Here is a 23,362-nt window from a genome sequence, read left to right as displayed (position 1 = left end):
GCAAAATCCTTAACACCACCAAGGTCGCCGTTTTCACGGTCGATATCTCAACAACCACGACGACGAAATGTCTACGCCTTCGCCCCCTGGGGCCCCCAAACCGTCACCGCCGGCTATGATGCCGGTTACCCCTCTGCCGGACACCCTTTGCGTCCCGCCCCCGCCCCCCAAGACGGCGCAGTCGGCCAAGAGAGCTCGGACTGCAGACGAGGAAGTCCGTCACGCCCACGCCTCCACCGCCTCCCCTGCTGCTTCCGGCCCCCTCACGTCCCTCGCCGGGACCCTCATCTCTGAAGCTCTCGCCAAAGCGGAGGTCTACCGCTCCTTCGCCGCCTTCCTCGACACCGAACTCGCCCGCCTCTCCGTAGTCTCGCCAGCCCACGCACGTGAAGCTGACCACCTCGCAAGGACTATCACCACTGCCCTGCAGAAAAGTTCTGCTTCTTCACTGCTCTCGCTTACCCCGGACTCCACCGCCCCAGCAGGCAAGAAGGTTTCTACTTCCTCCGCCCCGACAAGCAAAGGGAAGGGGCCCATTTCCTTTGCAGAAGCTGCCGCCCGCGGTGCGGATTCCACTCCCGCCTCCCGCTCTACTTCCCGCTCCCACTCCAGCCCCACCCGTAAGGCTACGCTGCCCCAAAGTGACGGCCGCGTCTTTCTCCGACTAGATAGGGACTCCCCTTTCGCCAACAACGACGCCTTCGCCATTCGCAAGGAGGTTCAGTCTCTTCTTCGACTCGCCCCTACTGATATCCCTGGCTGCCATAAGGTCCCCTCTGGCTTTGCCCTCGTGCCCAAAGACGACGCTGTCCGCCAGACCCTCCTGGCCCACAAAGATGAGATTGGTGCCCGTTTTGGCTGCGTCCAAGTCGAAGTGCCCAAGAAATGGGTCACCTACGCCGTCCAGAATGTGCCCATGACGATGCGGATCGGTATCGTCCCTATCGACACTACAACTGCCATTAAGGACGAGGTCCTCGTCCAAACCGGCCAAGAGCCTGTCGCCCTCCGTCCCTCCCAGTACTATCAACCTGGCGAGGCCTATGCAACCTGGCTTATCTCCTTTGACAGGCCTGTCTCCCCCTTCCGCCTCTTCGACGTGAGCAACAGTAGCCGCCTCGTCCAGAAACGCCGCCCGCTGGACCAGTGTACAGAATGCTTTGAGTGGCATGGCCGTAGAGGGTGCGCTCGCGCTGCTAAATGCCCACAATGCGGACAGAATGCCCACGGTAAGTGTGACCGTCACATTCAATGCGCCAACTGCCGTGGCCCCTTCAAGTCTACCCACGCCGAGTGTCCCATGCGCCCAAGGCGCCAAGGAGATACCGTCATCCGCCCGACCCCTCAACAACGGAAGAAGATTCGCCGCGACGGCGGTGACCTTTTCTCCAAGGCACATGACCGCCCCGCTCCCCCCGATAGCCAGGAAGACACTGCCACGTCTTCCGGCGAGCTGCCCAGCTACAGCTCCGCCCCCTCCAGCCCCGAGAATTCCGACAGCCCTGACCAGACCCAGCCTTCAGCTGATGAGGATATGATAGAGGTCCAGTTGAGCGAGGACTCGTCCTCCGACGCCGCAGTCCGCCGCTCCAACCGCTATAAAACGCCCTCCAGGAGGGCCGCTGGCCTATGAGTAGACACTCGACCCCCTCTCGTAATAGCCTGAACAATTCTAGACTACGTATCTTTCAGGCTAACGTAGCACGAGCACGAGATACGCACGAAATTGCCCTCCAAGCTGCTAGTGAGGCTGGAGCGGACGTAATTATGATCCAAGAGCCACGGGCGTGGTTCTACGAGGGCCGCTTTGGTATTCCTGGGCACCCCCTTTACGCTCTTTACACTCCTGTCCGCACATGGACAGAGGAAGCAGCCACCCACCCACGCGTAGCCACCTACGTTCGTAAGGATATGGCAGCCGGGGGGTATACTCTCGGGTCTACAAGGGATCTTCTGTGGGTAAAGACGCAAGGAATCACCTTCGTTAATATCTACCGACGATCCGATGACGTTTTCTGCCCTTGAAACTCTTCAGAATTGGCAACCAACAGCCAAGACACTCCTTGCTGGCGACTTCAATGCTAAACACCACACCTGGCAACCTGGCGCAGAGACGTCAGAGGGCGCCACGCGCATTGTTGACTACGTTGTAGAGCACGACCTCGATTTACTGACGGTGCCCGGCATTCCTACTCATAATCGTGGAAATACCATCGACCTCACTTTTACGAATATTCCCCTTTGCTCAACAAGGGTCGCTCCGGAATTAGACTGCGGTTCTGATCACCAGGTCTGTATTACAGACATCCCTACCCAGCCGGTAATGCCTCCCCGCCGTCGACTAGTCCTTCGGGAAGACCCAGAGGCTATTAAGCTTTATGCTGAAAATGTCTCCTTTCTCATGGGTTTGGTCCCGCTCCTCCCTACAGGCGAGGACTCTCCCGAAAGGCTCGACGAGCTCGCCGAGGCCCTCTGCAACGTCCTTACAGAGGCCCTCCAAATCACCTGCAGGCCTTCGAGACCTGAGAGGAACGCAAAGTGGTGGAATAAGACGTGTGCGCATGCATCTAGAATGTTCCGCAACTATCGGCACAACAACCCGAATCCCATCCCCCAACGGATAGGAGCGCTTCGGCAGGAGTTTAAGAGGGTAGTCAGAGAAGCAAAGCAGTTGTTTTTCGACGACGTTATTACTAAGGCGCAAGACGACAAGGACATCTATCGGATCGTGGCGTGGCACAAGCCCCGCGACCGAATGGAGGCCCCCCCGCTAGTCATCAACGGGCAGACGGTTATTGAGCCAGAGGCCAAGGCGGAGGCCCTCCGCACGGCCCTGCTAGAAAGGAACAGCGAAGACGAAGACCTCGAAACTGGCTGGGTACCCACGGTATCACGCCGTCGCCTACCCTGGTCGTCCGTCGTCCACGCGGACGAAGTCTACAAAACCCTTTGCGGTACTGGCAATACGTCCCCCGGCTCCGATGGCATTACGGTCCGTATGCTAAAAGCATCCTGGGAATTTATTAAAGACTCTGTCCAGCAGCTCTATCAGGGCTGCGTCGCTACCGGCTACCACCCCCAAGTCTTCCGACAGGCGGAAGTGGTTATGATACCGAAACCGGGGAAAGATCAAACGACGGCCAAGGGATGGCGGCCCATCTCACTCCTGTCCTGCCTTGGAAAAGGCATTGAACGCCTTATTGGTAGGCGGATCGCTTGGACGGCTATTTCTAACGGGGTCTTAAATCCCCAGCAGGCTGGTGCCCTCCCAAGGCGTTCGGCTGTCGATATTGTGGAAGCTCTGGTCCACGACATCGAAGTTGTACTCGACAAGGGACTCGTTGCTGCACTAGTAGCTGTGGATGTCAAAGGTGCCTTTGATGCCGTCCTAGTGAATAGGCTAGTTTTACGTTTGCGGGAGCAAGGGTGGCCAGACTGCGTGGTCCGCTGGGTGGAGTCTTTTATGACGGACCGTATGGCCTGCGTTCGATACTCGGGGGTGACTACTCCTATGCGCCGTCTTAGATGCGGGCTCCCTCAGGGCTCACCTGCCTCGCCAATCATCTACCTGCTCTACACAGAACCGGTCCATCGCCTCGGGGAGAGCGAAGCGCAGCATTTTGGATATGCAGACGACTGTGCAGTCCTTGTTACTGGCTCTTCGAACGAAGAGGTTGCAGAGAAGGCCCAACGAGAGTTGAACGCCATGGTCCGATGGGGAGTGGACAACGCCGTCGATTTCTCGCCGGACAAGACCGAAATTCAGTTTTTCTCCAGGAAAAGACAAATTGCGCCTTTCCCTACCATTACGCACGGAGGAGTCGAGGTGGCAGCACAGCCGGCAATGCGTTGGCTGGGGATTTGGCTCCACAGCAAGCTGAACTGGAAGCACCACATTGAGCACAGGCTCGCCTCCGCCAAGCAGGTAGTCCGCCACATACGCGGTCTTAACAGAGTCTACCACGGCGCTCCTCCAGGCTCCATGGTGAAGGCTATGAAGGCTGTCGTCCTGCCAAAGGCCCTATTTGGCTCTGAAATCTGGTGGCCAGGCCATAAGAAGCACGCCCTTCACCGTAAACAAGGGGAGTTTCCGCTTGTTAACAATGGACTGACGGACCTCGTCCATAAAGTGCAGACGGCGGTTAACACTGCCATCCGCGCCAGCTTACCGGTATGGAGAACGACGCGCCTTGCCATTCTCTACCGCGAAGCTAGCCTGCCCCCCGTCCCCCTTCTTCTGGAAGCGGCCCGCCGGCGGCACGCTGTGCGCCTCCTCACCTTAGATCCCGCCCACCCGCTCGTCCCGCGTCTTTCGGATTCCCCAGTGACGCCGCACTGCCTGCCCCGCCGCCCTACAACGCTACAGACGGCTGCCCAACACGCCTTGCCTTTCCCACGGCCGATTCTACAGCCGCCCGTCTATAACGGAAACACGCACAAGGATCCAGCGCCCACGTCTAAGGTCAGGGCTGCCAAGGATTTCAAAGAATGGCTTCTCCAGCTAGATCCCTCGGAGGTCGTCGTTTACACCGACGGCTCTATGATAGCTAAGCAGATGGACCTTCCAGCGCACGCGGAGGACCCGGACGCCGAAGAAGAAAGACCAGAGGGCGAGTGCGTAGGCTTTGGCTACGTAATCTTCCAGGGGCAGACAGAACTTGGCCGTGGATGCGGTCAATTAGAATATGCAGAAGTCTTTGATGCGGAGGCGGAAGGAGCGCGGCATGGTCTCAAGGCCGCGGTGGCGCTCTTTCCGGAGGCACAGGCCCGGCCACGCATTACGGTATGCCTTGATAACACGTCCGTCATTAGAGGACTCCGGGGAACCCCAGCTGCGTCGTCACAAGCGGCTTTCCTCGATTTCCGCGCCACCCGCAAGGGCTATGGCCCCAGTCTGGTGGGCGTCCGCTGGGTTCCTGGCCACAAGGGCATCACGGGCAACGAGATTGCTGACGAGCTCGCTAAGGCGGGCGCTGAAGGAGGAGAGGTAGTCAATGAAGGCTTGGCTACCCTTGCGCATTCAAGGCGGCTTGCTAAGAGGGAGGCGCGTACGGATTTCAAGGCATGGTGGGCCGCGAACAAGCCAGAGTCGTATGCAGACTACCGGCTGGGTGTCTCTATCAAGCCTAACGACGAACTAAAAGAGTTGGACAGACGCTCCCTGCACCACCTTCTGGCAGCTAGATCAGGCCATGGGGATTTCAAGGACTACCACGAGCGCTTCGAGCACGAAGACGCCTTGCTCACATGCTGTTGTGGAAGCTGGAAGAACCCCTTCCACCCTTTCTTCTGCAGGAAGGCGTACGCGGTCTCCCCGGTCACAGGCGAGGCGACTACGCGGAGGAATCTCTCCCTTGCTATCGGTATCTACTGGCAGCACTTCATCGCTAGGATCCAGACCTCGCACTTCTTTTCGTGGACTTGCACGAGAAAGGCATGGCGCCAGTCACTCTGGCAACAGCACATCGACAACGGAGGCACTGCTGACAATCTTACGGGGTTTTTACGGGGCGAAGGGGTGGAGGTTGGCCACGGCCACGACATCGAGAGGGTTACGGTGGACTTGGACAGGCTAGTCCACCGTGTAAGGAGACGGGAGGAGGCCCTGCGGGAGGAGGAGAGCGAGAGCGAGAGCGAGAGCGGGGAGGAGTGATTTTGCCCTTTCTTCTGTCTTTTCCTTTGTTCTACGGGTCCCGCCATATACTGGCGACTCGCTCACTGGGCGATTCGATTGGAGGTGTTGGGCCGCGTTTACGCTATGGGCAACACGTGATTTACACTGGCAATAGGCCTTGGGTTGCCCTCGGATTAATGGTTTTTGGTGGACAGTTTTGTACGCTAGACTCACCGATGTGGCACGTCTCATGCCCTACGGGAGGCGGAAGTAGACGTTAAAAATAACAACAACAACAACAACAACAACCCCACATTTCGTAATCACAGTCGTTATCTTATCACTGTTATCGATATCCTCACGTGATACCCTTCAGCATCACCACCTAAATATCGTTCTGACGGAGGCATTACGGTAGTGGGGAGGCGGCGCTGACGGTTTCCGAGTCTGCGGTTGTGCGTCAATATGGGAGTCGAACCCATCTTCTCAAGAGCTAGACTCTCGCGCGCGACCGCCGCGCCCATTAACAAACAATCCAGACTCAAATCTCACCAATGTCCATCATCGCATTGTTGACCGCCAACGCCAGCGCGTTCCCATCGTGGGGCTGAGGGGATACCTCGGCGGGCAGCAAACGGCGAACATCAGCGTGCACCGAATTCACAACCTGGAGGACATCAGCCAGACCGACCGCATCCACAGGGGCAGCGGGAGCCGCCAGGGGAGCGGGAGCCACAGCGTCGAACTGCTCGCCGTCGAGAGTAAGAACAGCAGCGGGGGCAACCCAACCAGCAGGGCGACCATTGGCAGGACGACGAAAGTCGTAGCGCTCCATCCACTCGTTGAGGCGGCGGCTATGCAGCTCGGAAGGCACCAGAGGAAAAATGTAAAGGCGCTCGCAAACGATGTGGATTCCAGCCATCAGGGCATTGGCGGAATCACGGAAGGCGACAACGAGGGCGGGCGCGATGTCATCCATATCTCCCGCGTGAACGGCGATCACGTTTCTCTAAAACGCGACCACACGATCATGGAGGACCGGAGGGAAATCGCAGAGGCGCCGGTTCAGAGTTTCGGGACACGCCGAATACGTGTTGTTGCCTGGAGAAATGGTTTCGTTAGCGCTAATACTCATGAAAAAGGAATAGGAACCTGACGGACCTTGCTGGGTACAGACGAAGTGGCCGGCGGCCAGGACCATGGTGGCGCCGGTGGTGTTGGGGGGCAGGTTCACGACGGCGCTCGCGGCCTCCCAGGAAGAGATGGCACAAGGCGGATCGCGGACGGCGCTGTCAGACGGTTAGCATAGGAAGCATAGAGCGGAAAGGAAAAGCGCCTACCAAGGCTGAGGGCGGTCGGCCCTAGTAAGGAGGGCCAAATCGTAAAGGGTATACCGGTCGGCGGAGTTTAGGAAGGCGGCCATAGTTGTGGTACAGGTAAACCAGGACTAACCCTATCATAGCTAGAGGTAGCTTTGGTGAAGTGGGTCAATTATTATCCGTGATGAACCATCGTACTTTCTAATATTATCGAAAGTGTGAGAGCGTGATTCTACAAGAGATAGGGACTGCAAGACTAGAAGGCACAAATCAAAGTAATATTAAGTGTAAAGAGGAAAAAGGAAGCTGTCAAACGAGGGCATCACGGTTCTGGACATATAAGTCAGAACTGCCACTCGTCGCCGCCTTCCCAATCCGTCTCGCTTATCGATAAGAAGCATAAGCCTCATTCCATCCGATGTGTCATGGTGCCCTGTGCTGGGCTCCCATTGCCCAGTGCCCAGTCCTCTGGGAACCTGTCCAGCCATGCCATGACAAGGGTGAATAACGAGGTAAATAGTATCTAGTCTTTCTGTATCTAAAAAGATAGTTGCACGGTAGGACTCTGAAGGCATAGATGTCATAGGATCTAGTGACATTGGTTTATAGTGTGCATTCCGTGTTCTGCCTTGCAAGCAGAACATCGGCCTATCTTTTGGTAGTTTGGCTCACTTGGTATATGCACCCTAGCCTGTCATAATAGATAATATATATTTATAAAGGGATTTCAAATAAATAGAATAGTATATAGTTTTAATTAGTGTCACAGGGTTAGCCTGTGTCGCATGTGACTGGCTAATGGCGGCTTCCTGCTGTGGACCCTAGTGGGTCCACAGCTGGACTGCCTTCATAAGGCCAGTCTTCTGGTCACTCGTCGACACTCTCCTCCTTTCTCCTTCGTGCAATTACGCATATTCACATCTACCATCTACCCTTTGCCCGTGATACGCATGTATCTAGTTCTCTTCCTCTTTTCTCCTCCTCACCTTAAATCTTCTGTCATAGATGGTGTCTTAGCTTCGCCTTCGACTTATCCATACTAGCGCTCTTACAACTCCCGAACCTCCACGCAGTCTTGCATCAACGCTAGGGCATCTTTATGTCGACCTTAACTCTTCTACGCGAAAGCAAAGTTGGCCATACTCGTCAACGTCGAAGGATAATCGGCTCAGAGGCCTTGTTGAGCAGGCAGACGAAGGTAAAAAATCCGACTCTTAGAGGGACGAGGAGAGTCGGTTGGCTAGTTGCAAGCGAGACCCCTAGAGGGTAGGCTCTACACCTAACTGACGAGTACAGTACCTTCCTTAATTATCCTAATTTGGACCGACCAGAGTAGTCTTAGTAGCGCTACACCCTTGGCCCAATAATAATTGGTACTACGTTGGTAGTTAACGGTACTGTAGAGCATACAGTGTTATATGTATTGAATATCACTAACACGTTAAAATTTTTTAATTTAAAATAACGTTTTTAAAAAAAATAAAAATTCTATTAGGTACGTACTCTTTAACTATACCTACCTGGTTATATAGCTCTATATAAAGTAGGTTTATATATGACAGGGTGGGATGCACATGCCCACACGGCCAAACCTATAAAAGATAGGACGATGTTCGCTTGCCAACGAACATCGAAGTGCATACTATATAGGCAGTCACAACCCTGTGACACTACCTTCCCCTAAAAGAGGCTCTGCAAGAGCCGAAACTCGAGAGGCATCTCATGGATGCAAGGCGCCTATATAGCACTACCTGAAAGGGCGACGTATCCCCCTTTCCAATGGGAAGCCGTTGATATTTCGGTTTCTGCGTTGCATTGTCTTTCGTACGAATGTTTCCAAGGTTCTCGCCGGAACCCCAAAGTGTCAGACCGCATTGCGGGACGGAAAGCAGCACGAAAAAACCGCCCTCGAAAATATCATGTCTGGGATTGAACCCACGACCTCCCACCGTGGTAAGCGAACATACTATGACAGGGTGGGATGCACATGCCCACACGGCCAAACCTATAAAAGATAGGACGATGTTCGCTTGCCAACGAACATCGAAGTGCATACTATATAGGCAGTCACAACCCTGTGACATTATAATAAGATAAGGAATTCCTATAAAGGGATTCCTTCCTATAGCAACCTTCGGCTCGCCTTTCTTACTTTAATATTAAAGTACCTGTTAACGTGTGGCTAGTACTGTGCCTTGTAACTGCCTTGTACTACTTTGTAGTATAGAAGGCTGATTGAACTATTCCTTCTACGGAATCAGTTAACTCAGTCCCCACAGAATGTACTAGAATACAAGAGGTTTTGCCACTGTATTCTAGAGTCTTATAGCTTGGTTAGCATTTCTTCCAGACTGATTTGTCATCATAGGATTCAACAGAAGCTTCTAGATGCTTAGTGTCCATGTATATAGAGACCTCTCCTCTCCTTCAGTTAGTCACTCCTTAAGCAAGCAAGCACAACTCAAGCAATACAATACAGTCTTTTCTCACAGTGCAGAGTCCACTGTAATCTTCTGTCTTGAGAGCAGAGTTCTCCCTAAGACCTCTTTTACAACATCCTTCTATTGTATTTGCAACTATGCTGCTTCCTTCAGCACTGCTGTCGTACTTCCTACCGCTTCCGCTCCGCTCTGCTACAAGTGCATAGTTCACTGTAGCAACCTTGTACTGGTGCTATCATTATAGGCCAGTCAGGGCATCGCAGCAAACAGTACCCAAGTTACCCAATTATCATGGGCAAAGGGTAGATGGTAGATGTGAATATGCGTAATTGCACGAAGGAGAAAGGAGGAGAGTGTCGACGAGTGACCAGAAGACTGGCCTTATGAAGGCAGTCCAGCTGTGGACCCTAGTGGGTCCACGGCAGGAGGCCGCCATTGGCCAGTCACATGCGACACAGGCTAACCCTGTGACAATGCGTGTAGACTGGCTGCCCCGCTCGTCAGGCAGAGAAGCGCAGCTGGCATCTGACTGCATCAAGTTCCCCAAATCCTGGGAAAGCCCGGTTGCCTCGGAAAGCGGTGGGACATGTATGGGACTCGTGACAAATGGGCACTGATAGGAGGGTAATGGTCGGGATAGAGCTAGGTTTCATGTCTGGTAGTGCCTCATGTACAAAAAGGAAAAGTCTTATGAAGGATGGGCGGTTGGAACAAAGCTTGGAAATGTCGCAGTGTTTCATGTACCAAAAAGGAAAACGAGAGTGACGTGAAGAAGGACAAGGTCATGGGCAGGACAAGGTCTCTCAAAGACCATGAGGAAGATCTTAGTTGCAATTTGAGATCGCCTTTGTCCCACATTCGCAGTTCTGCCTTCGTCCAGATTATTTCCTCCGAAATGACGTAACAAATTTGTATCGGTGTCCTTGAACCATTGCTGTTCTAACGAACGAACGGACGAACTTAACAAGTCCTGGAAGACACTGGAGAACTTGCTATCTTTTGGTGTTGCAACCTACACTAGCCATAGGACCTTGTGACAAGGGCAGTATTCTGGGCTTGGAACAGTAGTTCAATTCAGCTGATAAACTTCTTTGGTCTCGAAGGCCTTGTTGATCCCTTTCGACCTCCATGAGAAGGCCGGGCTTCAAGGCCTTCTTATGCCAAAGGGAATCGGTACGTACTTGAGGTACGTATCGAGCCTTGTCACCTGAGGCTTCAAAGCATTTGTCTAGCAGTCTGTGTACATGTGGATCTTTCGGAATGCCTTCATCCATTCCCTATCTTCCTTCTAGCGCCGTCCTTCATCCGGGCACCCTGCTCCTTGCTTGGTTGGTTGTGGTTATTCCTAGGATGACTAGGATTGTCTTGTGGTGATCTTTCAGTGTCTTCGGCACTTCCGTGGTTGGCTCTCTAGCCCGGTGGCATCGAGAGAAGTTCGGGTAAGCAGTACCGGTGGCCGAGAGTCCGGCCGAGGTGAGTGTTGCGGCCGGAGGCCTCCGGACATCTCTGAGGAGGCCCCCGGCCATCTCGAGGCTGATGCCAAGCGTCGAGGCTCTGCTAGGCCTTGCAACCCTGACCCTGGACTGTTGGCGATGTCCGTGTGACAGACCTTCAGTGCGATGAAGCAACTTGAAAGCAGCCGCTAGGGATACAGGCGACATAGAAGCTCCGGTTCCAACACATTGCATGATAACTGGAAGCAGACGCGGGAAGAAAAATCATACGACGCGTTTAGCTTATATAATATACTGACCGTAACGTATTCGGTTTATTCTTACGACCTTGCGGCAAGCCAACTGGGTCTCAACAATTTTGTCAGGAACGAGAGTGGGAAGCAGACTTACCTACCGCATAAACTGTGGTTGAGGAAGATCTTGGCCTTAGACCGCTCGGAGGGTAGTTCGACTTGTTTCAGCTCAGTCATGCGAGCCAAGTCGCTGGTCTGCAGAAAGTCTTAGAGCAACTTCAGCACCCACGCCGTTGACAATTGCTTTTCAACACTAGCACGAGTTAGTAGAGGGGTAATAAGTTAAAAGCACATTGATAGGGAACGTACTGTGATGCCATGTACCTCCTAATATGCTCCGGGGGAACGACACTCTGTGAGAAGATTCTGGGCGTTTGCTGCACAGACCGCTAGTCCTTTGCCCTGCAGGCACCCTCTTTGACAGCGGTTCTGGCACTTCCCAGAATCCCCTCCTTTGCAGACCTTCCTCCTCTTTGTATCGCCAGCTCTATATAGCTGGCGATCCCTTCCAGCCTCAGTTAGCTGGGTCCCTCAATCAACATCATTCCCATCATTCGTGATCCATCTCATACACTCTCTCCCGGACAGTCGTAGGGTTGCATATATAGTTTGAACTCCATGACCTGACAGGCGTATCGGACTAGAGCGGTCAATTTTGTATTGGGAAGGACTCCTTGCGTCGATGACTCCCCTTCGTCTTTCCACCCGCTTACTGCCATCATCTGCGGGACGGCCGACCCATAAGAGGCGATGAAGCCACAGGTAGAATTCTGGACCGGGAACGCCAAGACTCGTAGTGACAACCTCCTGTAGTATTGTCAACTTTCTCCCGTCTGTCAAGATTGTGGAGCCCGAAAGGGGGTGGTCATTCGTGGAAAGGATAGCTCGAAGGGCCTCGGGTTCGCGGAATATGGTTGAAATGAACCGATCCTTTTTTCCCTTCCTTTTGGGTGGTTGCCAACCGAGTCGCTCGTATTGCTGCAACTTCTTTGCCCTTAGGGCGGACGTGGAGAGAGGAGAGGGGAAAGACGTGAAGAGGAGCATTTCGGGAAGCAGGGAGAGCGTGGGTCCGCTGACGAGCGCTCAGAATTGGAACACTAGCGAGATCAAGTTGACGGATAACAATAGTGACGATGGGCACAACCAGAGTGGCTGGCCGACGGGGACCAGGATAACGATGGTGATGTATGTCATGAGAATTGAGTAGTGTCACGGAGCCGTAGGTTGGGCGCGTGAAAAGACAGGGCTTGGGCCTGAAAACCAACTGCTATGCGTGAGACCAAGCTGGGGAAAACGAGAAAAAAGGAAGAAGTTCTACGCGCTCCGTCCGTCTCCCATTGTTGAGGAAGATGGATATCTTTGTTAGTATTTAGTGTATCGATCCACACATGGATCACTCATGTACATATATCGGGGGATTCCCCCACCCTTTCTTTCTTCCCTTTTTTTCTTCTTCAATTAACAAGTTCACCACTACTATTCTTTTATCCTCTTGTACACTCATATTTAGATCCACTCCGTTCACTTCGACAATTAGATCTTCAAGACTTGACGGGCCTTTTTAACCCAGGCCCGAAGTAGTGAACTTGTAAAAGTCATTACATTGCGTAACAGCTAAGTCACCTTACTACAACGCAATTCCAACTTTATGTTCAGCCTTCCGTCGATTTAGATGGCGTAGTTCTCGTAGAGGTTCTGCGTATCTTATCTCGTAAGTTATTCCCAATTTTTGAGCGCCTCCTCTTCAACGACGTCTTAGTTGCGGCTGATGAACCTAATTGAAGCGGAGCTTCCACTATCGTGGAGGTAATTTCATCTGCCGAAGAATAATTGAACGACGATTCGATTTCTAATGATGAACGTAGTTGTAAATGTTAGCAAACTTAACTATTAGTTCTTGCAGGGAGACGCTACCTTTTGCAAGTTGTAAAGATGCTATATTGTGACGAACGGCAGTCTGACCTGCCTAAATGGGATAGCTGAAGGTGAAGACTATCAGAAGACGTTCGGTGAAGCCAAAAGGTTCACGACAAGTATGGTAGCGTTATACTAGTCTGAGTGATAATATTCTGTTGACTACTGCAGAACTATCTAGTGTCGAGGATTCTCGGGGTTCTTATACATGCCTTGTCCGTTCATGTAGACTGGCTCACTGGCGATGGCTCACCCGTCGTGAGCTGGCTCACCAGCCGTGAGCCTTGCTCGTGAGCCCTCCTTGTCTGATCCTGGTGTCGGACCTTGCAATGGTTACATTGCCCCACCGTGAGCCGCTGGCTCACCGGTGGCTTGGGTTGGCCCGTGTTATTCGCTTAAAGTTCGTAACATATATTTTCTATGACAAGAAGAGATTTCGCGTGGGACGAGCCTAAGGCTGCTGAATAACCAGACAGCGCCCGTTGACACATCACTTCAGCCTCCTTTAGTCGGCCCTGATCCGCGTAGAGGCTGCCCAAGTTGTTAACTGTATCGAGAGTCGACGTATGATCCAGACTTGAGTTGGGCCAAGAGGTCCTACCACACAAGAAAACAAATACGCCGCTACCTTCAGAGGGTAGGGTAGAGGAGGCCAGCTAGAGTAGCTAGGTACTTAGTAAATTTGGCCACAAAACACTTCATCACAGCATAGAGGTTATTACTGTCGCATATCGGCCCACAACTGCGACTGCTGCTCCTCCGCCTTCTCCACCACAAGCTGCTGCGTCTCGCCAAACAAGTTGTCCTCCAACTCAAATCGCACATTCTCCATGTCAGTGTCGATTTTATCTTCCACATGACCGACGATGTGCTCCATTTCCTCCGTATCGTATCGGCATGGAAGACAGTGTTCGCCCCGAACAGAGTCGGCCATCATCTTTTCAAGGTGTTTGAGGCGACTTTGCTAATCGGCGTAGCTCTTGGCTAGTTGAGCTAAGGCAGTGAGAATGCGCTTGTCGGTGGTTGAGGGAGACGGGGGTTCACTTGTGCGCCGACGTTTGCACATTCTTCTTGTTCCCACTGTATCTTTGGTTTGTTTTTAATTAAAAGTAGAGAAGATGATAGCTGGCACTAGGCACGGAGTTGTACGTTACCTCTATCCAGATCGAACAGAGAGCGCATTGCAGGAATAAAAGCGAGAAAGTTGGAGGCGTGATATTGACGAGACTAGCTATCGTAGGGCAGTATCCCCATTCCCACCACTATTAATTTCTAATTGAAACCCAAATCATTCGCCTTTCCCAACCACAGCTCACAGAAGAGGCAAATACGAGCCCGGGCCAGCCAGAGACTTGCCTAGGTATAATACTCTACTAATCATTACCAAAAACCCAAGTCGCTTATCTTCGATACGGGAATCGAACCCGCTCCTCAGAGGCTTCACCCCTGCGCGCTACCATAGCGCCTATCGAAACGCAAACTTAGGTCACTTCTCACCGGTAGAATCAGCAGCCTCCGCCATAGACGTATCAGTAGCCTCCGCCTGAGCCTCGCAAAGCGCCTCTACTTTGCCCTGCAGGACACGGAGGGCAGCGGCCATCTCAGACATCTCTTTCTTAACATCTAAGGTTAAGTCCCGAACAGACGCAACCATGTTCGTGAAGAACGCCGCTTGATCCTGGGAAGAGGAGGTGATGGTAGTATTCATCTCGCCAATCTTGTTCTCGATGCCAGCAAGGCGAGTAGCGAGGAGGTTGCGGAAAATGAGGGTATTAATGTCGGCAACGCCAGAAACCGGGGCGGGGGCATCAGGGGCGTCGGGAGTACCGGGAGCATCGTCAGCAGCGAGGCCGAGGGAGGGCATCAAGGCCGCCTTGTGCAAGCGAGCAAGGTGCGCAGGGACGCGCCAACCCTCAGTGGTGAGCTTGCCGGTAGTCCAAGTCAGGACAGCCTTGGGCGTGGGATTGTCCGAAAGATCATTGTGCTTAATGTGGTATTCGGAATACGCCTCCCAAAGGTCGGCAGCGGCAGTAATGAGAGCCTGCTTCTGGGTGGCCGTCTCCTCTGCGTCGCAGTCATCAAACTCGGCTAACTCCCAGGACGCAAAGCTGTCCTACAGCCGGGTTCCGAAGGGTGCCAGGTCAGGGGGCAGATCGCAGATACGAGCCTTGCGGGTTTGCTCGCAGGAGGCGGTAGCACGGAAAGCATCGCCTAGGAAACGGATGTTAGTAAGTGAAAGAAAACTGAATTAGGGTATACTCACGCTTCACGAAACAGGAAAAGTCGCTCGCAATCTCCCGGAGGATAGTGTCTTCGGCCACATCGGGGCCGCCCAAGTCGGAGGCAGCCCGCGCGAAACTGAGAGTGCAAGTCGCGCAGGGCGGCAGGCGAGCAGCACTACGGAACAAATTAGCGGTACGAACGGGCATAACCATAAGGATGACTTACGACTCCGGGCTGTCGGAGGGAATGCCCGCGGCGCGGCAGCGCGCATGCGTGAGGCGCTCGACGGGAGTGAGGGCGAGGGCCATACTGGGACAGGAACTGGGACAGGAACTGGACAGATAGGGCGCGGGGCAAAAGTTTATCTGCGGCGATGAAAAGAGAGAGAAGGGGAGGAAGAGGAGGGGGGAGGGAAGGGTTCTTATTACTAACGCGGAGGATCATCTACAGATTCTGAAGCACAGACTTACAATAGCACTTACGTTATTCGCAGTCGCCAGGTAGCCAAAGAAGCGATTACGCAACTACTAGTAAACCGATCTCGACTACAAAAGAACACTCTCGAACGAGCAAACAAGGCGAAGCGGGGTTGGCACTTGGGACGACAAGCACCTTGAGGGCCGTCTGACCGCTTCGAACCAATAACACCGCCAGGATAAGATAGAATGAACCAATAAGACGACAAACCGGCATAATAAGGAGCTCGAGACTACTTATACCGAATTCCAGAAGAAAAGTCGTAGTGGGGCGCCACTGACCGGTCAAGGAGGGAGAGATAACACAGCGAGGGCACTCCGGCACGGCACCCGGGCGGCCGGCAACGGGACGACTGACACGGAAACGGGCACGGACCTCGGGACAGGACACAGAGGCCAGCCGGCAAGGACGGACATTGGGACAGGCCACGGAGGACGAGTGAACCCTGGAGAAGGGGGCCACGGCCATGGAGGTTTCTGGGAACCACCCCCCCCCCCCCCCCCCCCCCCCCAGGAGACGAAGACCATCTCTACGAGCCTATCATAGCAGCTTACGATGAGGTCATCGGCAAGCTGTAGAGATTAGAAAGGTGATAGAAAGGGTGGTTGATTTTGTTATTTTAATTGTAGAAAGGAAGAAGGAAACAAAGTTTAGGGCAGACTAGAAATATGGAGCAGTTGATGCACAGGCTACAACTTTGATCATCAAGCATACGCCAGTTACGAGTCACCTTTTCAAGCTTCCTATGGATAGACTACAGTAGTTTACAATATGTCTCATACTCTTCATCGCCGGGGAGCTTATTATTGAGCTTCTCAGTGATAGCTGGATCTCTCCAGTCGTCACAGCCAGGGTTCCCTAGCATCCTAACTGAGGTCTCCTCAGGCTCAGTCACCGATACTAAAGTCCTCCGGATCAGCTGCTTTAGAAGTAAGCGCTGGCATCTGACGGTTTCGGAAAATTCGGAAAACTCGCGCCGGAAGTGAATCCATTCGTCTAGAAACTCATAGCCTTGCTGGCACTGATCAATTGTCGTAACCAAAAGCGGAATGATGCCGATTATAAGTCCGGCAACTTCGATACCGGACATTATGGAAAGAGAGGCCCAGAGCGCAGTTGACTGAATGAACGAATGACCGAGGGGACAATTGAACTTGGAGGAAAGAAAACTCGGCTGGGGGAGTCTTGCCTCCACGTCTGGTTTCGTCTGAGGGGAGGACCTACCCCCTCACTGAGGGAACGGCCTGCGTGCATGCACATTAAGCAGGCTGGAACGTCGCTGCCGTAATAAGATCTCGTCGCCAACCACTCCAACGCAGGTGCAACTTCCAAGATGGCGCTTTCTAAGAAGTTCAATTGGTCACTACCCTCACCCTTCACCACCCTTGTTCCCGTAACCTGCCTCTGGTCTTATCTCTCGACTCAGCTGAGAGTGTGTTACACCGAAGGGTGACGGATTGCTTGTTGAGAGTCACGAGAGACTGACAGCCTCGCAAAGTCATTCGGCGTTGGTCCCGACTACTCCTCCTCATTTTTACTGCCAATGCTCGCCAAAGCCAGACAACGGCGGCTATCAAAAGCTTATTTCACTGCCTCAGAAAGGCGCAAAACATTCTCTTCTCTCTCGTTGGATTGGCGACGTCCTTTAAGCCAAAAGCTACCTTCACCGAGAAATGGCTCACGACATCGGAATTCCTGGCTGGACTGGCCAGAGAGCTAAAGCATGCAAAACCCTCCTCCACGACTGCCTGAAAATGGTGGTTGGCACAGAAACGGATACAGAGCTTGGAGCGCTCATCGAATCCGTCAAACACTCACTTTACCGGTTCGAGATTTGGACCGTTTCCATAAGGGAATTGTACAAGACGGACTTGAACGGGTTGCTTGGACCCCGTCTTGATGGACCCAGAACACAGCGCGATGATCTGTACAGCGAGGTCATGAGGCTACTAGACGAGCTTCACAGATTCCTCGGAGACTGTTCGTATTCAATGACCCCAGAAACTCACGTGTGACGATTCCCAGCTGACCATCACAGTGATGCAGATTTTGAATGGCACCCAGCAACAGCGAAGATGGGTCAAGAGTTCCATAAACACACCACCAGATGATATGGATATAAGCTCTTCCGAAGATTCAGACAGTGAATTTGCAGACTACATCAAAAAGAATGAGCTGGAAACCGCAGACTCGGAAACCGTCACCGAATCGAACGAACTATGTGGGTGTATTGGGGATACCATCACTAGTCTTATGAGGATAGCGATGCAAGTTGACGACTCAGTACTCCACTCCAAGTTTGATGTTTGTCGACTCAAGAATGCCGACTCTGTGGAACACTTTTGACTGCTACGAATACATTCTGCGTGATATTGCCATTGCGGTCCCTCCAGTGTTGCTGTTGAGATGTAAGATGACCAGGGGGACTCAAAATAGGATAGGAAGGAATAGGGAGTAAATAATAAAGATTGGGGAGTAAATCAAGATCAATTCTTGCAGGAGGAAAGATTGTGAAAAGCTGACTGGAGGTGGAGTTGTCCTCCAAGCCTGCCTCTTAGGATGCAGGCCTGAGTAGCTTAACAACCGCTTTATGCCCATTCGTTGCCGCTATATGCAGCGCTGTCCGTCCATCCTTATCCTTAGAACCTGCGTCAACCTTGCCAGTATCGAGAAGCAGCTTAACAACCGCCTCGTGCCCATTGTTCGCCGCCATATACAAAGCTGTCCATCCATACCAGTGCTTAGGATCTGCGTCAACCTTGCCAGTATCGAGAAGTAGCTTAACAACCGCCTGATGCCCCTTCTCTGCCGCCCTATATAGCGCTGTCCGTCCATCCTTATCCTTAGAACCTGCGTCAACCTTGCCAGTATCGAGAAGCAGCTTAACAACCGCCTCGTGCCCATTCTCTGCCGCCTTATACAACGCTGTCCATCCATTCGTATCCTTAGAACCTGTATCAACCTTGCCAGTATCGAGAAGCAGCTTAACAACCGCCTCATGCCCATTATATGCCGCCCAATGCAGCGCTGTCCATCCATTCCTATTCTTAGCATCTGCGTCAACCTTGCCAGTATCGAGAAGCAGCTTAACAACCGCCTCATGCCCATTCACTGCCGCCATATGCAGCGCTGTATCTCCATCCTTATCCTTAGGATCTGCATCAACCTTGCCAGTATCGAGAAGCAGTTTAACAACCGCCTCATGCCCATTCTTCGCCGCCATATACAGCGCTGTCCATCCATGCAGGTGCTTAGGATCTGCGTCAACCTTGCCAGTATTGAGAAGTAGCTTAACAACCGCTTCATGTCCCTTCCCTGCCGCCATATGTAGCGCTGTCCATCCATACTGGTCCTGAGCATCTGCGTCAACCTTGCCAGTATCGAGAAGTAGCTTAACAACCGCCTCGTGCCCATTCTCTGCCGCCATATGCAGCGCTGTCCGTCCATCCTTATCCTTAGAACCTGCGTCAACCTTGCCACTATCGAGAAGTAGCTTAACAACCGCCTCATGCCCATTTTCTGCCGCCATATATAGCGCTGTCTGTCCATCCCGGTCCTGGGCATCTGCATCAACCTTGCCAGTATCGAGAAGCAGTTTAACAACCGCCTCATGCCCATTCTTCGCCGCCATATACAGCGCTGTCCGTCTAACCCTATCCTTAGGATCTGCGTCAACCTTGCCAGTATTGAGAAGCAGCTTAACAACCGCCTCATGCCCATTCTCCGCTGCCATATACAGCGCTATCTGTCCAGCCCTATTCTTAGCATCTGCGTCAACCTTGCCAGTATCGAGAAGTAGCTTAACAACCGCCTCGTGCCCATTCTTCGCTGCCATATGTAGCGCTGTCTGTTCAGCCCTATCCTTAGGATCTGCGTCAACCTTGCCACTATCGAGAAGCAGCTTAACAACCGCCTTATGCCCATTCGTTGCCGCCATATGTAGCGCTGTCCATCTATCCGTATCCTCAGGATCTGCGTCAACCTTGCCAGTATCGAGAAGTAGCTTAATAACCGCCTCGTGCCCATTCTTCGCCGCCATATGCAGCGCTGTCCGTTTAGCCCTATCTTTAGGATCTGCGTCAACCTTGCCAGTATCGAGAAGCAGCTTAACAACCGCCTCATGCCCATTCTCTGCCGCCATATGCAGCGCTGTCCGTCCATCCGTATCCTTAGGATCTGCATCAACCTTGCCAGTATCGAGAAGCAGCTTAACAACCGCCTCACGCCCCTTTGCTGCCGCCGAATGCAGCGCTGTCCGTTCATCCTTATTCTTAGGATCTGCGTCAACCTTGCCAGTATCAAGAAGTAGCTTAACAACCGCCTCATGCCCATTCTCTGCCGCCCTATGCAGCGCTGTCCATCCATACTGGTCCTGAGCATCTGCGTCAACCTTGCCAGTATTGAGAAGCAGCTTAACAACCGCCTCACGCCCATGTGCTGCCGCCATATGCAGCGCTGTCCATCCATCCTGGCCCTTAGGATCTGCATCAACCTTGCCAGTATTGAGAAGTAGCTTAACAACCGCTTCATGTCCCTTCTCTGCCGCCATATGTAGCGCTGTCCATTCATACCGGTCCTGAGCATCTGCGTCAACCTTGCCAGTATCGAGAAGTAGCTTAACAACCGCCTCACGCCCCTTCGCTGCCGCCATATGTAGCGTTGTCCGTTTATCCCGGTCCTGAGTACTTGCGTTAACCTTGCCGGTATCGAGAAGTAGCTGAACGACTACTTCATGCTCAGTTATCGCCGCTCGATGTAGCGCTGTCTGTTCATTTTCATCCTTAGCACCTGCGTCAACCTTGGCAGTATCGAGAAGCATCTTAACGATCGCTTTATAGTCTTTTTGCTCCGCAAGCCACAGCGCCGTCCGTAGCTCCTCCCTATGCAAGTTGACCTTGCCAGTGTTGAGAAGCAATTTTACGACCGTCTCATGCCCGTTTTCTGCCGCCAAGCATAGAAGCGTCCATTGGCCCTTGTCCTTAATAAGTTGATTTACCATTGTTTCCTTTGCATCTTCCTTTTCTGAATCCTCGGGGCCTAAGCAAGTCTTTTTTAGGTTGCTCATGCTCCTCAATGCCCTCTCAAGAACCGCCGTTTCTTCCCGAAGATTCTTCACTGCAACTCCATACTGTTTCACCTCTTGTAATACCAATCTGACATTCCGTATCCTAGTCGCCGCATTTCGACAACCTTCCAACCCTGTCTTTGAATGCTCTGGAATGCTTGCAAAGTAGTCGTGGTTGTTTTTATCTTGCTGCTTGTTTGGATCAAGATCCCAATCCCAGACAAGTAGAAAATTATGTGGAAAGACTGTTATCGATTGTTTGATATCTCCGGTCGTAGCTTGTAGATCGCCTGCTGGGGAAATTGCAATCATGATAACCGCCCAGTAATCGTTATATGGCCTGAGGATCGTAGGTCTCGACGCTCCTTGAAGAAGGCAGACGACATCTCCTTTTTGGACGGATTTTACCGTGGTCGGGAGAGTCCAGGAAGAACCCCATGCTTCCTTCACGCAAATAGAGCTGGGGGCATTACTCCAAGTAATGGCCACATTTTGTCTGTCTTCCCAAATAGTATTTCTCGTGACCGAGGACACTTCGCCAAGAATGCAGCCCTTGCCCTCAATGATGGCAATCTCCTTATCGTCCGAAAGGCCGTTTACAGAGACCAATTCTGATAAGACGAAGTGGATGAGTTTGTTGAAGAGTTGTTTCCACGAAATATCGTAGTCGGCGAATAATCCTGCTGCGGTTGGATTATCAGAGCTCATACCGAGTAAGGCATATACTTTATCACGATGATCCGTAGCTCCACGGGTGTGGTACATCTCTATCAGTTCACCCAGAGGGCGTATGTCAAGAGAAAAGTTGTCTGACTGACTGGTCGCGTATTTGGACCGGAAGATTGCGCCCCTTATAAGGTAGGTTACCGAAAGGATTCGAGCCCACAGGTCTGCGGGGAGTTCATTGGACAGGTTCAATACTTTCAGGCCTGAACAGAATGCAAATCCGTCAACCTCAGCAGAACCACACTTGATCAGGATATGGCGAGCCGCGGCAACTTCCTGAAGCACCTGCATTAATCTGTCAGTTTCCTTAGTCATAATACTTTGACATCGGTTCCCTTACCCAGATGCGCTGAAACCACGGTTGTTGAAGCAGTGTAAGGATTCCCGCTTTATTGTCTAATCGTTTTGTAGGCAGCTCGGCTGCGATGCGTATTCCTTCGAGCGCTTGGTCGCGCTCGGCTGCGATGCGTATTTCTTCGAGCGCTTGGTCGCTACCGGCTGCCTCCTTTCCAAGCCAAACAATTACGCGACTTGCTTTAGCGTAAATCTTCGCCATAGATTGAACTTGGTGTCCTCTTTCTTCTAGGTCTTTTTGGTTGATACAAATGGCATCTATCCATATAATTCGTTCAATGGAGTGATCTCGAAGATGTAATAGCGCTGCGTAAAGGTTTTCCCTGACGGCGAAGGCGCACCCGTTTATAAAGATGGAACAAAGGTTGTCCTCGGAGCCCCACACGTAGGATAAGGCCTCGTACGGACGAGTGCCTTTTGAGTCCAATGCGGTGCCTTTTGAGTCCAATGGGGTGCAGAAGAGCCGACAGTGTATTGTGGCGTCCTCGTTTTTAGACGGCAATAGTTGAAGCAAGCGAATATGGCTAGGTGATTCAGGAAGTTTGGAATATAGATTCTTTATAGGTGTTAGCGTTATTCTAAAATGTTGTAGGGGGAAAAGAAGTGAGCCTACTTCCACCTGCTTCGTATTATCCACGCCGGCGGACATCTCTGTATCGGCGGAACCAGTAGCTGGAGTGGCTGGGGGCCGTAGGGTGGACGTCTCTATATTAATGGAACCAGTAGCCGGAGCGAGTGGGAGCTGTGAGGCGGACGTCTCTACGTCGATGGAACCGGTAGCTGGAGCGGCCGGGAGGGGGAGGGAAGTCGGGAGGGGAAAGGAGGACGTAGAGGTAGTGGCGGAGATGTGCTGTGTAAACGTCGACAACCCGAGCAGAGGTGCAAGGCGAGACTGCTCTTGGTTCTTAGAACCTTTCCTATCCTCCGCATTTCCGTGTCGCTTGAAAGGCGTCTGGAACCATGAGCGCAATCGTCGAGGCATCGTAACTTTGAGGAAGGAACGTCTTGACTGCGGTGAGGATGCCATGGTTGATGATTAATAAATCGAGTTTATGAAAGTGCCGAGAATTCCTCTCTCCTGCCATCTAGGACAAAAAAAGGAAAAGAAACTAGAACACTATGTTTTCTTGGGGCGATGATGGAGCATGGGGCTTTCTGTATTATCACCTTGTCAGGCGTAGGATGGCTGGCGGCTCCCTCCCCACTACACGCCAATGGCCCAAAGGACATTTCTTTTTAGAGGCGGGGCATTCTAGACTTAGAGGCTTCAGGGCGCCAATCAATAAACTCGACTTGGGCGAGGGCCGTGGCTTTCTGTCACGGGGTCTACAGGGTTGGCAATAGTGTACCAGTAGCGGCCTGGTAGCTTGCACCACTTATGGGGCCGTGGCGCGGGTAGGGCTCAGCTTTTCACCTTTTCCCGAATGTTACGAGCGACGTGGTCACGAGAGACAAAGCTGAACACGTTGATTCCATGTCTAT

General features: G+C 52.4%; 5 protein-coding genes, 1 non-coding gene and 1 pseudogene across 7 annotated transcripts; 2 read left to right on the top strand and 5 right to left on the bottom strand.

Moving 5' to 3' along the window:
- Window positions 1-67: 67 nt before the first annotated feature.
- B0H65DRAFT_411503 (uncharacterized protein) lies at window positions 68-889 on the top strand (the record flags this gene model as incomplete). Its single annotated transcript, XM_062823839.1, has 1 exon — window positions 68-889. A coding segment is annotated over one exon (822 nt), but the record flags the coding sequence as incomplete, so codon positions are not given.
- Window positions 890-6,072: 5,183 nt separating this feature from the next.
- Window positions 6,073-6,142, bottom strand: B0H65DRAFT_t277 (annotated as a pseudogene). Its single transcript has one exon. The product of its transcript is annotated as a tRNA-OTHER (tRNA).
- Window positions 6,143-11,604: 5,462 nt separating this feature from the next.
- Window positions 11,605-12,094, bottom strand: B0H65DRAFT_468032 (uncharacterized protein). Its single transcript, XM_062826939.1, has one exon. It carries the CDS (start codon window positions 11,841-11,843, stop codon window positions 11,688-11,690), a length of 156 nt encoding a protein of 51 aa, XP_062680151.1. The 5' UTR covers window positions 11,844-12,094; the 3' UTR covers window positions 11,605-11,687.
- Window positions 12,095-14,438: 2,344 nt separating this feature from the next.
- On the bottom strand, window positions 14,439-14,509 carry B0H65DRAFT_t276. Its single transcript has one exon. It is a non-coding gene; the product is annotated as a tRNA-Phe (tRNA).
- Window positions 14,510-14,521: 12 nt separating this feature from the next.
- B0H65DRAFT_443201 (uncharacterized protein) lies at window positions 14,522-15,566 on the bottom strand (the record flags this gene model as incomplete). The annotated part of the gene is given in 4 exon segments (XM_062825619.1): window positions 14,522-15,143; window positions 15,153-15,246; window positions 15,299-15,432; window positions 15,484-15,566. Coding segments are annotated over 4 exon segments (933 nt in total).
- Window positions 15,567-17,267: 1,701 nt separating this feature from the next.
- On the top strand, window positions 17,268-18,106 carry B0H65DRAFT_575476 (uncharacterized protein). The gene is made up of 2 exons (XM_062830621.1): window positions 17,268-17,715; window positions 17,774-18,106. Exons 1-2 carry the CDS (start codon window positions 17,409-17,411, stop codon window positions 18,079-18,081), a joined length of 615 nt encoding a protein of 204 aa, XP_062680149.1. The 5' UTR covers window positions 17,268-17,408; the 3' UTR covers window positions 18,082-18,106.
- A 737-nt stretch (window positions 18,107-18,843) lies between these two features.
- B0H65DRAFT_558658 (heterokaryon incompatibility protein-domain-containing protein) lies at window positions 18,844-22,976 on the bottom strand (the record flags this gene model as incomplete). Its single annotated transcript, XM_062830110.1, has 4 exons — window positions 22,494-22,976; window positions 21,867-22,436; window positions 20,432-21,811; window positions 18,844-18,891 (listed from the first exon to the last, which is right to left on the bottom strand). The coding sequence occupies exons 1-4, from the start codon at window positions 22,905-22,907 to the stop codon at window positions 18,844-18,846; spliced, it is 2,412 nt and encodes an 803-aa protein (XP_062680148.1). The 5' UTR covers window positions 22,908-22,976.
- Between the last annotated feature and the right edge of the window lie 386 nt (window positions 22,977-23,362).

Source organism: Neurospora tetraspora, assembly GCF_033439725.1.
Source record: "Neurospora tetraspora strain CBS 560.94 chromosome Unknown B0H65scaffold_5, whole genome shotgun sequence".
Taxonomy (NCBI): Eukaryota; Fungi; Ascomycota; class Sordariomycetes; order Sordariales; family Sordariaceae; genus Neurospora; species Neurospora tetraspora.
The sequence above is the reverse complement of the archived record's forward strand: the minus strand, read 5'-3'. Positions and strand labels throughout refer to the sequence as shown.

Coding starts and splice junctions, on each gene's coding strand:
- B0H65DRAFT_468032 (XM_062826939.1), bottom strand. CDS start 11,843: ATGATGGCAGTAAGCGGGTGGAAAGACGAAGGGGAGTCATCGACGCAA.
- B0H65DRAFT_575476 (XM_062830621.1), top strand. CDS start 17,409: ATGGCTCACGACATCGGAATTCCTGGCTGGACTGGCCAGAGAGCTAAA. Junction 17,716..17,773: donor TCACAGATTCCTCGGAGACT/GTTCGTATTCAA, acceptor TGACCATCACAG/TGATGCAGATTTTGAATGGC.